Raw genomic sequence first — 25,702 nt, 5'->3', positions numbered from 1 at the left:
TGGTTAATAATAATAACGAAAATATTTACATAACCTCCAAATTTATTATTAGATAGAAAATGAAGACCATCTAAAGACAAAGTAACAAGTGAAAACAATATTTTTCCGTCTATATTCTCTATAGAATACAATATTTTTTTGTGATTCGGATTTATTATGTGATATATTGAATGGCAGAAGCTTCTGAAAGTCTTCGTATCAGATTAAGCATTCCTTTAGCACGATCGTAAGGTCACGTAAAGAATTAACTGATCACTGCAGTCCATCGCATACCAGAGGCGTGTGCAATATAAATCTCTTTATGTTTCAACTATCCCCCAGACCCTCTTTGTGTCTTTCCCTTTCATTTCAGTTTCTTCAAAACGTTAGTATGATCAGCTTAAGGATTGTGACGGATGAGCTGCTTCTAATGCTCAAGCATTCCTAACGTCTGGTAGCTCCCTTTGTTGTAGGTTCATTAAACATAGTAAAATTTCTTCAACAAAATCAGGTCTTCTAGTTTTTATGCTGAGAAGTTTGTTAGCCTTTCGTCCAGCAGTATCCACCGCTGTTATGTCGTTTTATTATGGTGTCATTGGTCCAAAAGCAGGCATTTTTAATACATGGTAATTTTTTTCATTGCTTTCCTTTTTCAAATTTAATGTGCTAAAAGGAGAAGGGTGGAAGTCTTGCCCTTTTCCACCTGATAGTCAAAGATCTTTTCAGAACTTCTTGTTGGCCTCCTGCGGTGTAGTTTTTGTAACGTTTGCTCTATGATCGGGATATCCTGGGTTCGATTCCCAAGTTTGATGGTCTCAAACAATGGTTACCTGGGACTGGCTTAGTTAGGGACTGAAGGGGATGGGACTTTAGGGACTGTAAGCGTCAGATTATCCGCTCAGGGATGTTTAAAGTGAAAAAAAAAGAACAGATAGCTTTTTTGTGATAGATTCTTAGATATAGCAGTACGACAAAAGATGTGTCATTCAGGAAATTTCGATCCCCGAATAGATATTGTTTTATAAAACCCGGATTTCCTTCATCCCTTCATGCCATCTTTGGAATTCAAATTCCAATCCAACTCTGTCTTTGAATCCAGATTTTTAGTTCAGTGTAGGTAAATCTAGGTAGCTATTTTTTCAACAGTGGCTTGTATAAGACAAAATTTCCAAAGTCCCTCTATCCACTACAAGCTTTCATTCCTCAATGAGACAAATTGTGTACTTCTACTAAGAAAAGATTCGTAATTTTGGAGTTTTCGAAAGATATTGACAATTCATTAATTGTCTCCTATCAATTAATAGAACACTTTAGTTCATGAAATAACTCACACTAAATAATGGCGTCGTTCTACCACAACTGTAAAGATCAATAGAAGTCTGTGTTTAAATTTTAAATGGTTTTAATGAATGCATGTTGTGCAATGTATGCCTATGCTACCTAAATATGGGAACAAAAAGTAAGCATGTGCCTTGAATGAGAGGTTATATTGCAGTGAAAAAATCCGATTTTCTTAACAACTGGTTGTTCAAAAACGCAGTACCAATACACTAGAAAGCTAAGAATATGTAGATAAACATAAATTTAACACCTATGCTTCCAGGGTCCTTCAATTTGTAGGAAATTCTGGGAGAATCGAATGAGGGATCCACGTAGAGACAGTTTGTACCTATCCTAAGTGAAATCGAGTTCTCCTACAAACTGTTGGAAAATTTTCAAAATCTTGGTCCTCTCCATGCTTTTCCTCAATTGTCATATTAAACATTTTCTCTTTTTCCAGGGATAAAGCAAAAGCTTGCACTAATGGCGTCAGTGGGGCACGTTGCAAGAAGTTCAAAACCCTTAAAGAAGCACAAGATTACCTAGCTGATCACAACCATGAGTTTTATTCAACTGGGCAGCTATCAGATAATAAAATTCTTCCTGAAAATGGGGTAGCATCTCAAAGCAGGATCGCCAGTAAAATTTTGCTCAAAAGTGACTGTGATTTCTCCAAGCCAGTAGCTGTGAAAAAAAAGTTTGAGACCAAATCAACTTCCAAGTTCCGCTCTTATGATGAGCTCTCAGAAAGATTAGAGAAATTAAATCAAACGAGGAGAGGAAATCCAAATCCTCCACCATCTGCAAAAAGCTCACCCCTAACTGAGGTGAAAGACTGCAATTCTAAAAGAAGCAGGTTAGCATTCTTTAACTTTTACTCTTCTCTAGCTTACTTCTTAAAATTCTCCCATTATATGTACATACAGAATACATTAAATATTGGACTATCAATTAATTAAACTTTTTTGACTTCATGAAGCAATACATTTTCATTATTCCATTACTGTTATTTTAAAATTTCTTTTACATGAGAGTCCTTATACATTTACGTATACGATCAGGATAAGTCTCAATGGAGGCCAAACTTTTTCTATAGGTAACAATGTCCAACTGCGAGTACGACAACTCCTCTATACCGTGACTAGTCACGAAGTATGTCCTGACTTAAGTTGCTGATAATGACCCAACTCCAAAATAATGACTGAAAATGGTATCGTATGACCTATGACCGTAATAGGTTTATCTTTTTTCATGAATTGTCTCATTTGAGTTTATTTTTCCCCTATCAGAAGTCCGTCTGTCCTTGCAAGCAATGAGACAACAGAAAACATCAAACGCAGACGCCTAATTGACACTGTGTCGATATCAGATTCTGACGAAGAAATCCCAGAGACAAAGAAAGTAGTTCCTGCAAAACCTTCACGAGTGATAGAAGTGATTTCTTCATCTGGCAGTGATTCTGAGCCAAGCTCTGATATCTGGGAGGATGATGACATTTTTGAAGAAGTACCTGAATTTTTACTTACACCGGCAGCATCTCTCTGCGCTGCAAATTCTAATCATCATAACCACCCATCCAGCTCCTCCATTCCTCTTATGAAGGGGCCAAGTGGTAAGTACTTGTTCGGGGGAAGGGGGGGGTGTCAGGCATCAGCATTTCCTTTGAATCCTTGCATTATAAGTCTTACTTTCTCATTCCCCTCGTGAGTAGAGGAAGTATTGGTTTTAACAACCCAAGTACCAAACTATAACAAATTTTAGTGCAATTCTGGAAATTTTTTGAAGTTTTAACTCTTTCCCCAAGATTTGGCTGCAATGATGCCTCCCCAACTCAACTATATCATGCTTTTATTCCCACAGTTTGTTAGTTGAGCTGAAAACAGGACATACTTGCAAATAAGTTGGTGCTGTTATTTCTCCTGGTTTAAAGCTAAGTATTTTCAAAATTTTGTTCATGGATGATGAAAAGTACCATTGAACTGTAGAATGACTATAGCCCTGATGTAGAACAATAATAAAAGTGTGTCGGAATCTGTGAGAGGGATTATTGAAATTATGCATTAGCATACTGAGACAATGAATTGCGATGGAAGCTATAACTTTGTCTTGTTGTGCTAACTTAGTTTCAATAATTAGTGGGCTAAGCCACGAAAGGCCAATAGATGGCCTTGGAATGTTTTGCCATTGGTTCTTTCGGTGTTCTGTGTGGATTTTGTATCACTCTACAAGCTCGTCAACCAAAGCATAGATTACAGAGGTGGTCAGCCAGGACAAAAATCAAATGAACTCGATTTTTGCCAAAAATTATATGATTCCATAATTGTTGGCAAAAATTTATTTCATCCAAAATTGATCTCTTCAATTTTCAAGACTGAGAGAACGAAATGTTTCCAAGATTGCACCGTTGCAGTCAACGTTTTCAAATTCTTGGACCAAAATTACAAAAAACTGTTTGACTTAAAACGTTCGTGAACTTCAAATGTTTGCCAGTTTGTAATATTAATTCAGATTTTAAAGCAATGGAGAAAAATTGGTGCTACGTTTCTGAATGTGTTTGTTTGAAGATCAATGCCTAGTAATAATTGATTGGATGTTGCCAACTTTAAGGTCACCCGCTTTCATTCAAGGTCTTAGGAAATGGTCGGTTGAAAACATTGCTGAGGCGCTTCTTTTAGCAAAGCTATAATTATTCTGCGACTGGACAAACTTGCTCACTTTATGAATAGTGACTTAGTTAAGGAAGCTGAGTTTGAGATTAGTCTCGCAGGTGGGAGTTCCCTCTGTTTGATGAGATCAAGATGCCTCCAACTTTGTGTGTTCCTCGGGCTTCAGTCTGTTAAGTATTCAAAACAGCTCTGATAAAAGAGAATACATAGCCATACAATTCTTTTGGTGAAAGCTTGTGCTTTAAAGACAGAGAGCATAAAGAGATTAGCCTGATTTTTTGGAGTGAAATTAGAGAGGATGCTGCAAACTTTTGACTTCTTAAGGGCCTATCACAATTCACAAACCAAAGTTTCTCATTATCAGACATTATTGTTTCATGAGAAGAAGTAAGCTAACCATAAGATGCTATTAAAAAGAAAGTAAACCCCAATCCACGGATAATTGCATAGTTTTGCTGTATTTCAGGAAAACCTGTAAGCTTCAAATTCAATAGCTATGGTGTTGTAGTGGTTTATACTGATGGTGCCTGCAGCAATAATGGAAGAATTTGTGCTCAAGCTGGTCTTGGAGTTTGGTTTAATCACAATCATCCTTTGTAAGCCTACCACGTTTTCCTTTTTTATTTTCTTATGGTAGCAATGAATATATGATTGTTACTCCTGATTGAATTTTCATGAACTTTCACTGAACTCTAATAATAAAATGTGACTCTTCCTGGTAAGGGTAACTTTAAGTTCTGTGAACAAATCACTCGGAATCGTCACTTCCTCAATTTTTTAAGAACGTTAAATTGTAATGTCCCATGCTCAAAAGATTGTAACTGGTTCATCATGTAAAAAACATAAGGAGGAAGCTCATCGCACATCGTCATAATGTATGGTGAGCTGCATTCACCTCTCCATTTTTTTGAGTCTCAACTTCTAATATTCAACATTTATCTGTAGTTCAAAAAACTGCAACCACTCTCACATTCGTTCTGTAATCTCAAAATTTTACTTCTTTAATGCAAAAAATTTCAGATTTTATTCAAACCCTCTCAAATTCTTTATCATCTTAAAAACATACACTCTGCACATAAGCCTGTGTCACACTTTCAAAATACTCCAACAAAATGTCAAAGTCAAGTGCTTTGATTGGTCCAAGACATCGAATTAGCCAATCACAACACCTGACCTTGACATTTTGATGGCTAGCTTTGATAGTGTGACACAGACAATACTGATGCAATTCTTACAAATAAACTACTTTGGACTCAGTAAATTTTATTGTATGTAAGGAAATGAAATGTACCGTAAGATATTGATAATTTGTTGCCAGAGGTGCAGAAAGTTCCCAGCCTTGTCAGGTTTCGAAGTGGCCTCTCTCCTCTCAAAATCCATTTTTTGTCCAGAATTCTCACACCCATGGCCTTTATTTCGTCTTTTTTCCACTAATTGGCACAATTTTGCAAAAGAAAACCCCACGAATTTTACTACAATTGGTAATAAAATATGCAATTTCAATGCTGTTGAAGGCTGGCCTTACCTTTTTTTGCGAGCAGCCTGCGCTCATGACTATGTGATCGGAAAGTTTGTGCACCTCTAATAGTTACTTCAGAAGGTGCAGGTTTTGAGGGGAAGCTTTTAAAAGTGTCAAAATTCTCTCTGTAATTTCTCAAATCATCAGCTCATTACATAATTTATTAATTTATTGCAGAAATTTGTCTGAACCTGTGGTTGGGCCTGCCACAAATAACAATGCTGAGATTCAAGCAGCAACTCGTGCCATGCAGCAAGCCTTAAAAGCAGGTACTTATCTAAGTATTATTACATGATGTTTGAAGAGATAGCCTGTAAAGAGGGAAAGGCAAATCTATGAGACAAATCCTATTTTGGTTACGACCACATCTTAATGTTTTGAAACTTAATAGAAACATGAATCATCTTTTAATTTTATGCCCTTATGATAATTTTTCCTGACTACTATTCAATGCCTTAGAGACTTGGTGATCATCCATGGTAGAGGAACATTACCTAAAGAGCTGTTCGTAAAAATGCAATCCTCTAGGAGGAGTGGGGGTTGACAAGAGCGTTACGCCATTTTGTTTTTTCGTGTCAAAATGTCGGATCCTACATCACAAAACTGTTACAAGGGTAGGGGGAGGGGGTGTCAAAAAATCCGAAGCACAGTGTTAAATATTTCGTAAACGGTCTCTAAGGAGATAAAATCCCAATTTTTAATTTAGTATATTATAGAATAAGGATTTTCGATCACAATTTCTTCACCACTGATGGCTAAGTCAGACCAAGGTCCATAGACTCAAGTTTGCCTACTGACAAGATAATCTTTGAAGTTATGACCTATGTAGCTGTACCAGAAATTCACATTTTCTTGATTTGGACTTCATTTTGCAATTAGGAACCATAATTTCTAACTCATCCGTGAAAACACTCATGTGCACAGGGAAACTAATGGCAAACACGTTGTCTCTCAATTGAGCCAGGAGGTGTAGTTCCAAATTGCAAAGAGTGTTCCATTTGGTCCTCCTTCCAGAGGCTTTCCCCATTCATCTGTTCCATTTACTAACATTCCTCCGATTTTGGCCCTACATATTTTTAATGCTTTAATAATTTGATAGGAAAGTTCCCACAGTCCCTACTCATCTAGCCAATGGCCCATCTCCTGCAAATTCATAGCACGGTTGCCAAATGTCCAAAATGTTATTTTGAAGTAAAACAACATTGCAGTAACTGATTTCAGAGATCGTTTCTGTGATGACTTAAATTTTGGATACAATTCTTCTCGCCTATCAAAACGAAAAATGCTAAAAATTTCCAAATAAATGGTACCGTGTTCAATTCTTTTTCATATTCCCCTAAATGTTTAAAAAATCAATGGTTCCTATCCAAAAGTGGGTGAAAAATTTCTCCTAAATCAATTTAATTAATTGTGACTTCCAATTGTCTCACCTTACCTCTCTCAATCTTCATTTTTTGAAAGGTGTTATGGATTTGGACATAAATACAGACTCACAGTTCTTAATCCAGTGCATAACGCGTTGGATTCACAAATGGAAGACGAACAACTGGCAGCTTTCAACAGGTGGACCTGTCAAGAATAAGGAAAAATTAGTTGAGTTAGACCAAGCAATAAAGTCTATGACCTCCGTTTCTTGGGTATGATATCCTCCTCTCGTTTTTTTGTAATAATGAATAATCAGTGATGTTAGGGTTAATCACAAATGATCTGTGTAGAATTCTGCAAAAGAATGAAATGCAAAGGAATTTTGCGCTATCTAAATTTTGTTATAATCCGGTAGGATGTTTTTTATGCTCACCTAAGCACAGTCAGCTTTTAAATCAAACTTTATCCGTGGCAAATTTGAAGAATGCTAAGAAGTGAATTTTTCAGCATTTTATTGCACATTATTTAGTAGAGTGGTTGGTGATCACAGAGAGTTCCTTTTACCTAGCTGCGCGCCGGCTGAGATGATAAGTCAGACGCTGCTCAACCATGCATCAATTTTTTTTGAAAGAAAAGCTCTACATATTCAACATAGAAGCAGTGTTGTTGTCTTTGAAAGTAAAACCCTGTAACAATTCCGAAACATCCCCTTCTCATCTCTACTTTTCTGGAAACAGCACGCATAGAAAGTTGGATTTCAAATTTCATTGTCCCTAGGAGATCATACAGAACGTCCGAATTCCAACTTACTTTTTTTATTTCCTAAGCAGGTTCCTTTCATGAAATTTTTATCACAGTATAATGTCTGTGATTTATATAAATCATATTAATTTGTATGTGTAGTGCAAATCAAGTAAAAGAAAACAAATTATCAAATTCCTAAAAGTATATCATTCACCAGTCTGGTTGTCCTTTATCATTTTAAGTTGTTTCTCATTTTATAACTGCAAATGAATTCATAGCCAATAAGTGGGTCTGAGTGCAGCAGTTTTTAAACTATCACAGCCAAATCACTGATGAAAGCTGTAGTAGTGGTAAATAGGACTCGTTTAATTAAATTAAATTTTTAATTTCTTAATATTTTTTATATCTTATAAATAATACTCAATCTGGTTCAATCTCAGAGGACAAGTTATTTTTGGGAAGTATGAATAGAATCACTGTTATACATAATAGTTTTAAGTAGGCATTCATTGCATATTTGAGGTCTTCCCATGCGTAAAGGGTCAAGTTTCATGTCGTGGAATTTGATGTCATCTATCATACAATAGTGTCTATTTTTGGCAAGTTGTATATTTTTGTTGCTCCTCATTACTGTATCCATTCCATCTGATCAAAGAAGCTGTCCTCTTACCGATTTCTAAGTGAATCTTTTGAAATTCATGCCGATACATACCGGGTGTCCGTAAAGTAACTGAAAAGTGGGTATAATTTTTGAACAAAAAAAGATAGAAGGTCACGGTTTGTGGCATTCTTCATCATCCAAAAAAGGAAATTTTTCGATAAGGGATTTTTCTTGGTGGACCCTCCCCCTGGGGGCTCCCAGCGGGGGCAACTTTAAACATTCTAATAGCAACCCCCATTTTTTTAGACATGGTTAAAAAGAACTTAAAAAGACAAGAAAAATGGCGCAAATAAAATTAAAATCGGTTCTTTCGTTCACACACATTTTTTAATCTAAAAAGGCAGTTGTACAAGAATACCAGTTTCTAGGTACAGGTTAGTACGAACCAATCCAGCAAGGAATTGGCTAGGGATCTTTTCAAATCAAATGGAATGGATAAAGCTGCTGGATAAAGAGTAATGAAATATAAAAGTTTGCCAACATTTCTCAATCACTGCAACTGTCCTAGAATTATGCATTGTGAAGAAGCGTCTCTAATTCATAGAGTTTTTCTTTTGCTAGACATATGTACGGGGCCATGATGGAAATGAAGGAAATGAAGCAGCGGACGCCTTGGCTCGACAAGGAGCCCTCTTGTACAAACCAGACCCTTCTCGTAAAAATCGTCAAAATAAGAAAAAAAAAACCCGGAAGTAAATCCTTTTCCTTTTTATATTTTATCAGTCATTTGTCTTAATTATTTTCTTAAACCTCATTTTAGTAGTATGTACTATGTTGCCTGAAAGGAATGAATCGACTGTCTCCTTTTGATTGTCGGTTAATTGTGCGAATATTGGTTTAACCTCAAATTGTCTTTCTTTTCTAATATTTTTTATTTTCTTTGTTCCAAATGAGGATACGTATCTATACTATAAGCTCCGAGACCTCCCATATTAGTATACACACTCTATGCAAAGCTGTGAACCTGAAAATCGAACTGATTTTTTTTCCAGTTTATATTTGTTTTATGTGCCTCATTTGCTATGTCACTGAAGTTTGTCTCTGTCTGATCTGAATTCCTGAAGCTTTCAGTTTATGGCAGGGGTGTTCTGTCTCAGTGACTAAAGGTAAAGCTAAGAGATCTTTGTATGTACTGAAGTTATGGTCATCCACTGTATCTTGTTAAAAATTCAATGGTAATTTGCTATGCTGGGTTATTTGTGTTTGGGGCCTATTTCAGAATTTTAACAGAAGTTAAACAATAAAAATAGGCCATTAGATTCATTTTACAAAGATACCTTTGATACTTTTTATGTTCCCTGTCTTTTTTCTTTTGAATAAATTTCCGCTGAGGAATAATCTTTCCTGGCTTTATCTGACACTGTGAGATCATCTCCTTCTTGAAAAAATATCAAAAGCAATTTCTACAATATACAATTGCCGTCATAATCTAGATTACAGCTCTTAACACTCAACCATGGTTCAGGATTGGATTGTTTTTCCGATCCATGTAACAATGGAAGAAACACGTTGAATTAGGTTTTTTGTTCATGGCAATCTTTCAAAGAAACCGCCTTAGCATTTAAGACAGCCTCAATTTTTATCTGAGTTTGACTGCTAAATTACGAGTATTACCTGCTTTTATTCAATAACTGCCATGAACTGTCAAGTTTTATGCTACCTTCAATTTTTTTTTTTTAACAAAAACGCTAACAATACTTGGCCTAATAAAGGATAAGGTACCAGGGAGGCACCATACCATACTTGATCAGAGATGCCTCTCACGGTGCGTTTTAAACAAGTTTAATGCGGTCAACATACCACCCGCGATTTTTTTGCGGAAATGTCAACTAGAAGGCCTACTGATTGAGGAACAACAAACCGCGAAATCTGTGATGGGGCCGTTTTTTAGAAAATGCGATTTTTCGCTTTTTTGGCGGGAATTTCGGGTCAAGGCGCTGAAAAAGTCAAGTTAGGCTGTTTTTGTAGTTCGTAAATGCATATCCTATACATTTTGAGTCAATCAAGTGCCAGTAGATAGCTATTCGTGCATATTGCCCAAAATTCATATCCTTAAATCCACGACTTTTGGGTTTTTGGGGGGTTAGTCAAGGAGAAATCCGAAAAAAAGAGGGTTAACCCGGAACAAATTGCTTAACAAACTTTTCCAACGTAAACTTCTTCAGTAGGTCCTATTGAACAACATACCAAAAGTTTACCACGGTTCGCTCCCGGAACCCCCCCCCCCCCCCCAAATGCCTAAATTTCAAATTGGCGGCCATAATAAGGCCTTTGGGAGTTCGATTTTTTTAAAAATACGCATACAGTGTCATGTGAGGTGTCAATTCCTACGTAATTTTGGTCGTAGATTTCAAATATGAAGTCAAAAAAGTCCCTTGATCAAAAGGGGGTACCCCAAATCAAAGATGGCAGCCAATTTTGAAAGTCAAGAGGGTGGATTTTTAAAAAGTTCGCGTGATAAGGCAAGTGAGGTATCATTTCTTATGTAATTTTGGTCGTAGATTTCATTTATGAAGTCATAAAAGCCCTCAAGTCAAAGGGATTGCTCCAAATGCAAAGATGGCGGCCAGCTTTGAAAGGCAGGAGGGTGAAGTCCCTAGTATACTAGGGATGTCACGTAAACATTTCAAAAATTCACCTTCATATTTGAAATCTACGACCAAAATTAATAGGAATTGACACCTCACATGACACTGTATGCGTATTTTTAAAAAAATCGAACTCCCAGAGGCCTTATTATGGCCGCCATTTTGAAATTTAGGCAATTTGGGGGGGTGTTCCGGGAGCGAACCGTGGTAAACTTTTGGTATGTTGTTCAATAGGACCTACTGAAGAAGTTTACGTAGGAAAAGTTTGTTAAGCAATTTGTTCCGGGTTAACCCTCTTTTTTTCGGATTTCTCCTTGACTAACCCCCCAAAAACCCAAAAGTCGTGGATTTAAGGATATGAATTTTGGGTAATATGCACGAATAGCTATCTACTGGCACTTGATTGACTCAAAATGTATAGGATATGCATTTACGAACTACAAAAACAGCCTAACTTGACTTTTTCAGCGCCTTGACCCGAAATTCCCGCCAAAAAAGCGAAAAATCGCATTTTCTCAAAAACGGCCCCATCACAGATTTCGCGGTTTGTTGTTCCTCAATCAGTAGGCCTTCTAGTTGACATTTCCGCAAAAAAATCGCGGGTGGTATGTTGACCGCATTAAAATTGTTTAAAACGCACCGTGCTCTGTGTTAAACAGTTACATTCAAATTGTTTTGAAAAAAAATAAGGAATGCAAAGAAAAGAAGTTCACAAGACACAGTTTTCACAAGACAGATAATAAATTATATTTTAAAAGACTGTCGACAATGTACAGTTCTTGAAGTAAATGTAAAACCTAGCTGTGGTAAACAAAAGAAAATTTTACTGGCCGAAAACTCATCTGGCCATAGGTTGAGACTGATGACAACTGTACAGGATTCAAAATATTAAACTTAAAATTAAAACTCAGTCAACCAAACATTTAAAATGTTGTGAACTATTTCTTTTCTCTAGGAAGTCTTTAAATCAAATTCACCAAGTTTTTAACCTGGAAAATAAACATGTTTGACTAATTTTCACAAAATTGCTTGTGAAGCAGACTGCAGGAGTTGAAACTCCAAGACAACAATATCACAGCTTTCACTGAAACACTTAATTAACTCATGACAAAACAGTTTGCTTAGCTTAAATTTTTGAGACTGAAGGAAAACCTGGCAGTTTCTTAGATGAAAACCAAATTGATGCGTATTTCATGTAAATACATTAAAGAGAAATTCATATGAAATGTAGTGTAAAAATAAGTGTGACTGGGTAACATCTATTACACTTGCTGTGCAACGCCTGAAGTACGCCCATGCTAAAACTTAAGTGATTTCAAAGGTGATAAATGACCAAAATTCATTTACCTACAAGGTTCTCTGAAACTATTCTTTTAGAATGAAACGTTCATTTTGCCAATTTTCCTGTAATTTTTTTATTTAACATGTTTCATGAGAGTGAAAATAGAGAACAAAGTTCTAGCCATCTCCTTTGCAGTCATCGTTTTATTTCACTCCTGGGTTTTAACCTTTTCCAGTTAAGGAACTTTTTAAGGGTCAGAGTGAAAGGTCAATTACGATCTGAGCGGTTGAGTATTATTGAGAGAAAAAAAAAAATAGACAGCTTGGGGCTGATTATTCAGAAAATTTTCAAAAAACGTACGCAATATTTTTGAGAATTTTCACAAAAAAGTTGAGCAGATGAAGAACAGTAGATCTTTACTGTTAACAAAGCATCTTTGGCTGATTGTCATTTTGAAATGTCTGTGACGAATTTAGCCTTGTCATTGACGATGTTGGCCAGCCAGTTTGGCCACAGCCCAATTTAGTGCAATAGATAACAATGTCCTGGATTTCTGGTATTAGCTGTCCTATGCTGGGTACCTCTGCATAGCTGCCCCTAGTGGATCGGGTGGCATGTTACCACATGTCAAATTTTTGAGAATTTTCGTTTTAGCAAGATGGTCCTTTGCTCAGCATGCGTGCCAAAAATGTGGCAAAATCTGACTGACAGTACCATCCTCTGATTGGATGCAGGCAACAACTGGTATTTTAGTGGACATTTTTAGTGATTTTGAAGTAATTCTTTCAGAGTAGATCACAAATAATGCCTTTCACTATGTTAGAGTGTTTCAGTTGATATACAGCACTATTTAGCTGCTTTTCAAGAATGAAATAAAAGGCAACATCTAAAGGCAAGAGTCATCAGACAAGAAGAATAAAATAAGGCCAAAAGAGATATTGGAGACCAATTAAACCGCAATTGATGATGTAACTCATCAACTTCAGATTTCTGAAGAAAAGGAAATTACAAGTGACAGAACAACTCATGAAGTTGATGATCCTGGAAAATAAATCATTCATAACTGATGCTGAAAATTGTAAAAATCAGATTTTTGAAGAAACTTCACCCTAAGGCAAAAAGCCTTTATAATGATGAACAGATGAGTATTTTTCATAAAACAACATCTGATTTATGTTTCTGATGATATGACAATGCTTCTGCACCTTGGAGTAATGTCAACTTTGCTTCCTCCATTTCACCTAACCATTTAAATGACTTTTTCAGAATGGTCATCAAGTGCCCTTGCACTATCTACAATATCCGCATCAGAGACACTGCCTTTAACATATGTATACATAAAAATAGCTGGCTCAAGCTTCTGAATAAAGCTTCAAGATACTAATAATTTAATGTTAAGAGAAAAACTCTACCCATCCTCTCAAATATTTTGCCTAACATTGTAGCATTTTTGAGATTTTTTACCACTTTTGTAAAAACAGCACGAAAAACTATATAAAAATTAGTGAACAAGAAATTACAAAAGCTGATAGTCCAACAATATACACAGCAACTGTATCTTGTACACCTAAAAAGGATTCCTATATTAAATGCACTCAAATGCATATTTATAGAACTTAAATTGCGAATCATGAAATAGCAGATGAAAATCTGACCGATCAGTGTATCTACCCTACAGATTTATTAGGATCACCGCTTTGCAAAGCACTTTATAATGTGAAATTCAAGGGGACTATCAATACTAAAAACCATGCAGCTTTGTCTCAGAGGACATCATGGGCGTGACTTCCACCCTTTAGATCAGCATAAATCATTCAGAACTCCAATGCATACTCTTTCCTGCCTAGTGTGTAGACAGTACAAAATATGCATCATAGTTACTTGGCGGATGAACCATTACATAGATAATTTTTCATAGTGAGATAAGATTCTAATTAGTTTCAACGATCAATTCATGGTATTCCTTTTTGGGAATTCTCAAAAATTGTTTAAAAGTTACTCATATAGAACAAGATCAGCTCAACAGGCATCTTGTGGCTTACTTCACATAGAAGAAATGAACTTAAGTTAACCTAATTACGCACAGGTCAGATCATAACAAAAATTAATTTAACTTATATGTATATCCAGAAGCTCTTCCCAAACTTCTTTCAAAGACGTGCTATCTACATTTTTTATGTGTCTCCGGTGTTGACGTGATTACTGCATTAAAATGGGCCACTAGACATGGTTTGAAGTAGAAGAAAACGTCACATGTCTCCTCTGCAAAATCTTATGTCGAAAACAATTTACACAATGGGAAGTTTTGAAATCAACTCCTGAACAAGATATTAACAAGTCTTTTGGACACAGATCAAATGGAAGTCCGATCATGCAAATGACGTCATTGGTATATTTGCGATTTAACCTGCGTCAATAGAAAACACTTATATCTTGATCAGGGGTAGATTTTCAGACTTCCCATTGTGCGATTCGTTATCCTAGTGGAATTTCAGAGAGAAAACTTGTAGCATTGTGGTTTCATTAATGCCTTGGCTAGAGGCCCATTAACACATTAGAAGTATGGACCGGATGAAAAAAGAGCGGCAGGTCTCAGAAATGCAACTGGAAAGAGCTCTTAAAACATTAGTAAATTGAATTGTCATTATGATAAAAAATGTACATTATCAACTTGATAGCTTGCTGTTTTAAAACTTATGCTAAAAAGTTCCTAAAAGCTATACTCTTTGGTAAAGAACCAGAATTTGATTCCTGGACTTTAGTCTTTTTGGTCCAGAAGACGCTTCCATTTTGTTTGAAAAGGGACTCATCAACACTCTTCTGATTCCTTTCCATTCCAAGTTGTTGTTCTAGTAGCTTATCCACTAGATGTCTGCTGTTTGATTGCAGTCTTTATTAATCTTAGCTAGGCAGCAAATTTTGTTACATTTGACCTGCAGATGACTCCATGGATACTCTGAAAAACAGAGAAGTAGATTAACTGCGATGCAAGTAAGAGACAGATTCTACATCCATTCTATACATAAATTTGCTGTAACTCAGACTAAAAATAAGTTTTTGAGTGCTCAAGTATTTTTGATTACTGTCTGAAGGTTTAAACTGGGTAATTTGATTTCATTGTGTTGTGGCAAAATATCAAGAGAACGTAATTGCTACCATACCTACTACATTATTTTGTTTTTATTCAAGAGTGACTTCTTCATTTAAAGATTAGGGAAATAATAGAAACTGAGAGAAGTGGGGAAATGTTGGAGACTAATTTACATGTGAATCATATAACAAGCATTTTCTGCTGATGATTGAAATGGTTTCTCTCCGAGGCAATTGAGTAGAAAATCTTAGCTGAATAATTGATTAGTCCGGAATTTGCAAGCTCATTTTATAGTACAAAGTTGACCGAGTGATTTTACATGAACTGCTGTGGCAGTTACATCACAGAACGTACTATTGAGCATACAAGCACACTACCTGTTACAGACTCACTATTTCAATTATGTCTTGGCAATTATTAATCTCATAAGACTCTTAAATAAGCAAGAGTTCCTGTTAAGAACTAAGATTCATCAGCTTTTTACACTTTCTTCTTAGAAAACTAAATGGTGCTTGAATACAATTATGCTCATTTTATTATAAGTCATTCCAAATACCTGTGTTTGTCTTCATTCTTCCAACTACTGACAGCAATATGTGGAGGAGGTAAGCATGATCTCAAGGACTGGACTAACTGAATAGTATCAATTAATGCTGAAAGGAAATAAAGATTTGAATTAGAAACCAAGGAGCAAAGTTATTAGCTAGTGCCAGAATATAACCTATCTCTTTTCTGCCTTTTCTGTTTTATGCCAAGTTCCATCGCTCAACAACAGAAGGGAATAGCTAGATGAAAGTTACAATCTTCCTCCTGAAAAATATACTCTTCAAGCGAAACAAGCAAAGACAAATTCATAGGCTAAGTATCAAAAAAAGGGAGGCCAATATTGGCAAAGAACAAAACATGCACCATAGATTGCCATACCAGATGGAAACTGACAATTTATTTTAAATACAAATTTCTGCTGCTAAGAGACCGCTTCTTCAATATTTATTTGCAGAGGTACGAATTTAAAATTGGGTTAGTCTCGATTAGAGATAGGTTCATTTTCGCTGAGTAGAAATTGTTCATTGAAAATTGGTCAATAGACCTCCTTGAAGCACTTCCGTGGCAAGTGCGATGTTTGAGGCAATTTTTTCTTAAATCCACACCCTCAAATCTGCAAACTCATAGATTTTCATTTAGATTCGTTCATTTCTTTAAAAGATACGATATTTTACTTCGAAACAAAGGTCATTTTAGAGGTACAAAGTTTTAAACAGATTTTCCTGTTCATTTACAAAAAAAAAAATGAATTTATGAGTTCACTGCTTCGTATTATAATTAAGTATGTAAACAAGTGTTCATCGAAATGACAGGCATTTGGGTAGTTGCGGCCCATAGACCCCTGTGTGCAGTACACAAATTCAGGCAGCATCATATACAGGGTGATTCAAAAGTCTCACACCACCAGTGCCACGAACAACAATTCTAACTTTTGAACAGATTGAGAAGGAGCCTCCAAATTTTGTGAGTACTTATAAGTCAAATACAACGACTTTTGGGATCCCTTAAAAGTTTAGGGGGACCTCTTTGAAAGAAAGTTAAAAAACCTAAGGTTTACAGGGATGGCGCAGGATTTTAGTATCACTATGTATCCTCAACTCCTGCGGGGAGGGGGGCTTAGTTCCATATGCAGGGTAAATGGTTAGCTGTCAGACAGTGCAAACCTAATAATTTCCCAACTTCTGGTGAGAGCAGTGAAAATCGATTCCATTAACATAGTCCGCCATCATAGGCATTTCAATATTAGGGGTTCCGACTGTAAAGACTGTGTAGACAATCTAAAATTTAACCCCATGAAGAAAGTGTTTAGTGTAGAAAACAATAAGGATAAGGAAAAGCTCTTACTCTTTTGTAGAGCTTCTGACTGCTTTCCGTACGGTTTGCACATTGCTGGCCTCACACAAGTTTTCATTCGACCCATGTTCTTCATGATTTCAGCAAATGCACGTACAATCTTTTCTTGTCCAGCTGTAAAATGGCAAAAAAATAACACAACATTACTTGATATCTGACATGGGTGAAATGTCAGTTTTGAGTGCTCCACCAATGACTCTAAGAAATAGGGGCAATACTAATGCAACTGCTTGTTATGTCGTGTAAACAAAATAAAGCTAATGCAGGGTTAATACACGTCTAGAAAACCTACAGAAACCCAGAAAAATCTGAGCTAGGAGTAACCTGAAAACAACAAGGAGAACTCAGGTAATAAAGGGCTAAATCGAATGGTCACATCCAGAAAATCTTCTTTCCAACAATTTGCGACCTGTCCTACACAAAGCAACAAATGTAACTGGCCAGTAACATCCCAAAAATATAGAGATGAGATATTGAAGTGCAATTGAGTCAACCTTCAAACAACTGGAGTATTCCAGTTAATAATCCATATAGCTTCAGCAGTTGCGAACCAACGCTTCTTAGAGGCATGCCTTTACTACCTTTAGATTTCTTTGATACTTTATTAGTTTTTCAGTTTCTCATGAGAACTATTTTCCTACTCAGAGAAAAATCGGAGTGCTTCCAATTTGACACTGACATAATGAGTCTGTTGCAAGCATAGAGTACAATAGAGTCGCAATGTACTGGAGCGCAGATGAAGTCACTTTTTGAGACTGTTTTGTCCAGGACTTCTGAGACTAGTGTGCGGCGATTAGCGGTACTGTATCCGCGGAGTCCGAGCTCCGGGGTCCGCTCAGAAAATCCAGGTATAAAATTTATCTCATTAAAACCGCGAGCTCCGTACATTTTTTAATTTGTAATGATATTGGTCAATATAATTTGCCAAATTTCGCGAAAATAGTTGTTGATTTAAAATAATAAATCCCAAAAACCACTCACAGTCTGCGATTCTCTCATAAGCCGCCATGTTACAAAATGCCGTCGGGTTCACACTTGGTTCACATTTTCCGGCAAACAAGGGGCTCGAAATGGCCTGTTCATGGATTGACTTCATTGGCGCTCTAGTACATTGCGACTCTATTGTACTCTATGGTTGCAAGCAAGAGGTACAGCCAACTGAATACACAATATATAAGGGAAAATTCGCTCAAAAATCACATTGGACACATGAAAAAAGTCTGAAATCCGCTACTTAGGGCCGAATCTGTGTGATTTGTGACAAGAATTTTCAAATTTTACCACGTATACAGGTAGTTTTTCATGTCAGCCCGCAGTCAGGTTTGCCCGAAGAGAGACCTAACCTAAATAAACAAACAATCTTGCAAACAGTTATTAACTCTCCTTGCGGAAGAATTAAATTGATTCAAAGTTTTTGTTTTTGCAAAATAAAGAAAGAAAAAGGAAACAAACGCTTGAAAACAAATGAAATCATACAATAGAAAAAGTTAGTTAATCGTTTGTTTACCTTGAGGTTACCCTGCAAACCTGGTAGCCGAGACTGAGGAAAACTGGCCGCAGATGCAGGAAACTTGGAAACCGTGTTACGAACAACACAGATTGTGCGCTAAGGCGCAGATTTCAGACTTTTTTTTAATGAGCCCAACGTGATTTTTGAGCGATTTTACCCTCAGACAGGGATTGGGTAAATGGAAAAAAAAATAATGATAGATCATTTCATCCAATACTTTTGAAAAATGTCATGAACCAAGGTGGTCAAGCTGAATAACAATGAACCAACAGACAAGGTGCAAATTTAAGCATTATCATAAATGTTTTCTCGTCAAAATTTTACGTAATATACAATCATGTGACAAAAATTCTGAAAATATTTCCAAACCAAGATATTAACCATTTTCGATGCATGAAGTCAAACCTCCTCATAAGCAAAAACCATTATTGACTTGCATTAAAACGCATACTGAACATTGCCGTAACAGTCTTTGCAGGATGAAAATCAAGTGATCTTAATCTCAGCACTTCGGCTCAACTGCTATATGTTATTTACACTTTGAAAAACCCAACTTTGAAAAAAAACTGCTAGATTAAAGAGGCCTGCCAAAACCGTTGTAGTGCCCAATTTGATTGCCATAGACTTTGATTTTCTTTGTGAACGGAAAATTCAAATTTTTCATGACTAGTACTCAATGAAAACGTTAATATTTTTATTTGGCATTAATTTCGGCAATTATCGTTGCAAAAATTGTGTTCAAGGTGACTTTTAAACGGGAAATATGATATGATGCTTAAGGTAGTTAAGTCTAGTAGTCCATTTAAATCAAACTTCGTCATTTGATAAAAACCAAAAAATAATCTTGGAGCCTTAGACAACACCTTGATAGGCATTTGTGACCCATCAAAACCTTCTTTCAAGACACCCTCAAAATAAGAGATATGGATTCGTACACTTGAAAACTTATAATTAATTAAAGTATGTAGTTATAAAAAGTGACTGCTACTTGGGATGACATACATCTTTTACCTTCAGTCAAGGAGGACTGTGTTCGCTTTCCGGGGGGTTCATGAGAATCATGGTGTGTGATTGTGGTCCATGCTCCGTTGTGTGCTGCCAATAATTCCTGAAGGAATAAAAATATTTCAATTTAACTTAAATCATAAGTGGACTACTACTGTAGCATTCCCTTGCTTGAGATTAAGAAAACTTCATGTTTTTGACACAATCCTAAGTGTTTAGCAATCACCATTTCAAAGTGGCCGCTGGTTAAAAGTTTGAATTCTCATTTTTAAATGTTTAATTTGACAAAGAAACTAAAATATGCCCAATTTTACTTTTCTACAATAAAGGTATTACTTCATGGGATTTACCAGTACAGATAGAAATTAAAATTTTCTAATAAAATTGAAATTAGATCGTGCAAAAGTGTGAATACCTTAATAATTAATTTTTCGGGACACCCAGGTGAACTAATTCAATTTAAAACAAGATTTTCCTTTGAAAAGTCTGCTTGTATATTTCTAATATCTTTCCTGATTTCTCCAACGACCATCTCGTTTTCTCCACTGCTTTTCAGTTGATACTAAGACTTTCAACAGCTTATTATACAAACTTTCTTTTGCAATGTACCTTGTTGGAAGAACTGAGAGAGTCAAGATTTTCTAAATTAGCTTTCAGGAAGTCTGCTAATTTGTTGTTGTGTGACGTAGGTGTTGAGGCTGTTGTTGAAGTGGAGCCTGTAACAGAGTTGGAAGCAGATGAAGACTGACGCGAAAATGACTGTTGCGATGAGGACGGCTTCTCTTGTTGCTGTTGCTGCTGCTGTTGGTGTAACAGCTGTTGCTGCTGTTGCTGTTGATGGTGCCTTTGCTGCATCTGCTGCTGCTGGGCTTGGGCAGTAGCGGCAGCAAGGCTTGCCTCAAAAGCTGCAGTCAGGTCCACAGGCAGCGGTAATGAAGACAGTGATCCTCCTCCAGAACCAGATCCTTTGGAGTCTGAGTTTCCTACAAACAAACAAAATCTTCAAATTAAATCATACTCCATAATATAAAATCATAAAGGTAGCATATCACGCTAATCATACCCCAAACCAGTTTTTCCTCCCCTTTTCATGCCCACTTTTCCACACTTTTACTTCATTAGATACTGGTAAAAGTATCAGTTTACCTTTTTTAGTCAATTGAACCCAGTTTACCTTCCTCTTGCATTTGTTATGAGGATAAATAAATCCCAGGGTCAATGTGATAATGAAACTGGCTTTTATATCCAACGACCCCTTTTCAGTCACAGGCAACTTCACAATGCATTATCAAGATGTAAATCGAAACATGCAAAGTGCCTAGGGGCATAGGGCTGCAAAAAGGCCAGAAGGCGAAGCTTCCTCGTATCTTAAAATACTAATAACCCTGCATAAATTGATCTTTCCTGAAAAAACTGGTTCGATTCAATTACTGTTAATTCTTACTGAAGCTCTGATTCCAGGTCTTAAAACTGGATACTTAAGAATAAGGAAGTCACAGTGTCAGTCGAGCTATTCTGCCTTGAGGGTATGTAGGTGTGATAATTGTGCATTACTTTGTAATATGGTGGTCTAGAAGTAAGACTGTGGATGGTCCTGTTTAAACTTGAACAGATAAAAAGGAGGGATTTGGAAGTAAAAGTTTGCCAAACCTGCTTAAAATTTTTATTTTTAAAGATTCAAAAATTCTTTGGAAGGCTTGATCAGCGATCACCTTTTTAGGCTAATAGTACAGGGGCTATCGTAGAGTTCGGTGATCCTGTACATTGATGTCTTTGCTGTGTTGAGATCTTTTATTTTTTAGGAGAGATTCAAACAGGGCAAGATACTAATAGCAAAAGAGCACAAATAATGTTGATTGGTCACTAAGGACTCCTCTGATTGATGTGCAACTGCTGGCAAAACTGCTTATGCTTCTGATCTTAGATTTCATATACTGCTCACTGATTCTCTAAATACGGCTACAACTTCGAAAACTACTATAGTGAAAATTACTGAGTGACCATTTCCTTCACTTTGTAACTTTGACCATCTCACTAAGTCAAAAAGCTGTGCATCATGTAAAGATTTTTTGATAAAGGCACTTTCCCCGACAATAGCAGAAATGATTTAAAAGCAAGTGCAGGAGAGCTTTCTCCCAAAGAACTGGCCGTACTTCTTGGAAAATCTACACCACTTGGTCAGTAGCTCAACCCACCACTGAGATGGTTATCATTATTTTTTGTTAATATACCTTTGCTTGACATTTTAGTCTTTGCTGGAAGTTCTGGGATGAATGAAGCTTTAGAATGCGGCATGTCAAGCTGATTTTTATAGTAACGGCAAGCAGGATTCGGACAGTTTTGCATCACTTCAATAATGAATTCTTTCTCCATTCCAAATTGCTCTCGGCCGATTGTGTAGGAATCCATGACCTATGAAAAAAGATTCTTGTTGTCAAGAAATTCACATTTGCTTTAAATACTTTTGTAAGTAAAAGCTCCATATTCAGGTAGAGTTACTATATCACTGAAACACTTTCTCTGTAGTAGAGGAACAAACCGTACTCTATAATATAAAATCATGAGAGTATCACATGACGCATAAAGCTGTATCAGTTCAGTACCTCTTCCATTCAACGGCAGCTTTCAGCTAACCAATCCGCTACGCCTCCTCATAGAGAGCTCTAACTCCACCGTAACTTTCTCTCCCACCTTTTCCCCACATTCTACTCCAACCATTTATGAGTGACAGTCCAGTTTTCTCTACATCTTTGCGACATGAAGATCTTCTACACTCTTTTGTGCTACCTTGTCAATCTTACCTGTTAACTTTCTACCCTTCTTTTTCTTCATCCTGGCTTATTATTTTTGTTATTTGTTTAGTATTTTGACAGTATCAATTGTTTTCTCTTTTCTTTAAAATTATTATCTTTTATTCGGACAGGGATAAAGATGGAGGGCTTTTTTAATTCAGTAAGTCCTACCATAGGGCCCGGTCCGCCCGGTTGAAGATTACATTCGGCTCAACCCTTTCCTTATACTTAAGGGTTTAGGAAGGTTTTTTTCTTTCTTTTATTTTTACTCTTGTTCACTTACTTGGTAATTTTTAGCATAGTTTCCTTCCTTAGCCACTCTTCATAAAACGATGTCCTTTTTTATTGTAAATAATCTTCACTATCTCCATTCTCAATTTATTTGTTTTTTGTTAATTTTACTCCAAACCGGATTCATTATTCCTACAATTATATTATTTTTTCTATTTACTTAATTTATTTCATTTTATCAACATGATAAAAACACCTTTGCTCTTGAAAGCATGTACATAAGAGGTGCAAAGCTCCTTGCGCGGGGGAGGGAGAGGAGAGATAGGTTACAGCCCCATTGTAGTGGTGAAGGAAAAATAGGATTTAACCTTTCCTAATCGATTGATTTTTGGTCAAATATTATGTAATTAACAAGACAATAAGTAATTGGAAGATAAAGTTCATTTGATTTGAAAGTTCATTATGTAATAAAAGTGATTTTTAAAACAATTAACATCTTGCTCAAAATTTGGTTAAGAAAACATCATGACAGCCCTGAAGTCTGGACTAACTATCACCACTCTAACCATTAGAGACTCCTTCTTGGATAAGTATCTCGAATGTTCAGAAACAATTCAATTATCAAGAGGGAATGGACCTCAATCGGGTACCAAAAGATGGAGTTGACAAATTTAGTTGATCAAAGTTAAGAAAATACAATACTGTCTTGAGGTGTATGCAATTAAAGCATTAAAATAATGATTACTCAATTGGTTTCAGTCATCGCTTTAAATCACAGGTTTGAGCTCTGCCTGAAAAAGTAATTGAAAATCAAGGCAACTTTTTTTTCAGATACTTACAGCTCTGATAGTTCCCTCAACACCCAGGTGAAGTCCATGGGGTCCATTCATATGTTTCAACATCACTGCATTAGCGAAATGTTCAAAGGGTAAGATGATCTTTCCTGATTCCCGCAGAATAAGTCTATTTTGAGAATCCAGAGTAACTCGGGAAGCAATCATTCTGAAAAAAAGAGGGAAGCGATTTTATATACGAGTGCATTCTGAATGATAAGTTATCTCTCATGTGAGGGACAGCCATGACTACAGAATCCAAATGGTGGGCAGGGAAACCTTACTGGTCACATTTGCTTCAAAAAAGTCATGCTGTATTCCAATATCCTTGGAAGTTGAGGGCCTTTTTGGATGATTCTAAGATATGAAATACTATTATTTTGTCTCATTCAAATGACTTCATCGTCACTGAAAGGAGAGTATTGGAAGTAATTAAATATATTGTTGTCGATTTTTCAATTCTTTTGATCGTTTATAATTTACGTATAAGGTACAAATGCAAGGCTGGTTGTTGTAATTAAGGACTAAAACTTAAAACCAAGAAATTCAGAACTTTCAATGTTCTGTTAAATTAGGAATTTCCCCATGCTTAACATATGCTCTGTCCTCCATCTCCTCACTCACAGGCTTGTGCCCAATTCACAATATGAGACTTTTCACCTGATATAATTGAACGAAAAGTTGGATGGAAAGTTGAATGCAAAAACATTTGATTCAATTACCGTTGCAGTGTGATATTGCCGTCAGTCTTCAGATCGCAAATCCAGCTTTGGCTGATGTCAGTCGGAAGATTTCATTCCAACTCTCCGTTTAACTTTCCATCCAATTGGCAGTGCTTATTGGCTGGAAAGTTGAACGAAAAGTTGCATGTGACGTCACATTCAATTTTCCATTCAATATTTCATCAAATCGTCATTGTTTCACATCAGCATCACACTGTCCAACTTTTCATTTGACAAGTTGCATTCAAGAGTTGAATAAAAAGTTTGCTGGTGTGAATTGTGCTTTGTGGGGACTGAGAGAGACTCTTCTTGCCTGTCAGCAAAGCTTATGCCTCATTCTAGCGAAACGACTTCGTTACAACTCATTGAATTAACTAGATATTCCAAGATTAAAGATTCAAAATGTCTTAGTAACAGCGCTTCAGTTGCATGTGGCATCGTAGTAGAGACGTCCCCGTTGTTAAGTTAGCATATCATCTGTAAGTGTACGGGCGTTAGCCAATGCAAAATCAGCTATTTCACGGAACTTTGAGAGTTCATAATTTGTTATCCTTCATTTCAGACGCTTTAAATGTCAGACTTCCTCCTCTAACAGTGATCCAATCCCTGAAAATGATAAGTAAAAAATTCGGCAGTCCATGTACTATAGGACAATCAATTAATCAACTAGTTAAATGCACCCCCTTGCTGGCTGACAACTAGTTGATTATTCGACTTGATGAATGCCTCAGAATGATGCCATTGTTACAAATACATCGAAAACGACCGATCACATAAGGCCATTTTATCTTGGTCTTATCATGTCCGGTCGATAAATGCAATAACTGGCTCGAAGATTGTCCATCAAATCCAGGTAATTAATTTGGATATGGAATCTTCAAAAGTCCCTGAGAGTAGAGAACAACTGAAAACTGATGTAGAGAACCACAGAATGGCAAAGTAGTGTAAGATTTTGCGACTGTATCTTCAGCGGTAGTGCAAATGAGAAAATTAAAACATTGAGAGAATGAAGTACTCACTGCAGGTATGATAAGCTTGGTAGCATTGAAGCTTCTTTCAACTCTGAGAAACATTGTAAGAGTTCAGCAGAATTCCATCCCTTGTTTTGGAGATAAACTTGAAGGAGCGGGTACACTTTTTCGGTAATGTAGCTTGACTGGGGAAAATGACTCCCCATTTCCGATATTCCTTTTCCTAAAATTTTCTGCATTGCTTCCGATAGACCTACACCTAACTCCATGGCAGGGCAGTGGTCTGGGTCAGCAATTCAGCACTTTGCAGCTGATTCTATTGCAGGCGGGGAAACAAAACACACGAAATAAAAGAAAGAGGCAGAATATGAACTCAATAATTTGCGCACGGTCAAATTGCTGAAGTTGCAATATAAACGCTCATTTTCGCACCGATACTAGGATGTCCGTGTCCGATCCGATCAAAATAACCTAAAACATGCCAAAACCTAGATTGCCTTGCCTAGCCATTGCCTTGCCATTAC

At 36.5% G+C, this 25,702-nt stretch overlaps 2 protein-coding genes across 3 annotated transcripts; one reads left to right on the top strand and one right to left on the bottom strand.

Annotated features, from left to right (window-relative positions):
• Positions 1-45: 45 nt before the first annotated feature.
• Positions 46-9,594, top strand: LOC109035938 (uncharacterized). Its single transcript, XM_019049784.2, has 7 exons — positions 46-605; positions 1,760-2,155; positions 2,589-2,911; positions 4,432-4,561; positions 5,662-5,753; positions 6,946-7,121; positions 8,816-9,594. The coding sequence occupies exons 1-7, from the start codon at positions 505-507 to the stop codon at positions 8,948-8,950; spliced, it is 1,353 nt and encodes a 450-aa protein (XP_018905329.2). The 5' UTR covers positions 46-504; the 3' UTR covers positions 8,951-9,594.
• A 1,970-nt stretch (positions 9,595-11,564) lies between these two features.
• On the bottom strand, positions 11,565-25,668 carry LOC109035939 (uncharacterized). 2 transcript variants are annotated; one of them, XM_019049787.2, is made up of 8 exons: positions 25,227-25,668; positions 23,492-23,654; positions 21,861-22,041; positions 20,239-20,612; positions 19,636-19,732; positions 17,106-17,228; positions 15,772-15,868; positions 11,565-15,080 (listed from the first exon to the last, which is right to left on the bottom strand). In XM_019049787.2, the coding sequence occupies exons 1-8, from the start codon at positions 25,445-25,447 to the stop codon at positions 15,047-15,049; spliced, it is 1,290 nt and encodes a 429-aa protein (XP_018905332.2). In that variant the 5' UTR covers positions 25,448-25,668; the 3' UTR covers positions 11,565-15,046. The 2 variants fall into 2 exon arrangements, with proteins under 2 accessions (XP_018905332.2, XP_018905331.2); XM_019049786.2 differs by having other exon boundaries at positions 19,627-19,732; positions 25,227-25,667.
• Positions 25,669-25,702: the final 34 nt, after the last annotated feature.

This window comes from Bemisia tabaci, chromosome 2 (genome assembly GCF_918797505.1).
Source record: "Bemisia tabaci chromosome 2, PGI_BMITA_v3".
Lineage (NCBI taxonomy): Eukaryota > Metazoa > Arthropoda > Insecta > Hemiptera > Aleyrodidae > Bemisia > Bemisia tabaci.
This window is presented reverse-complemented; position numbering and strand designations above follow the sequence as displayed.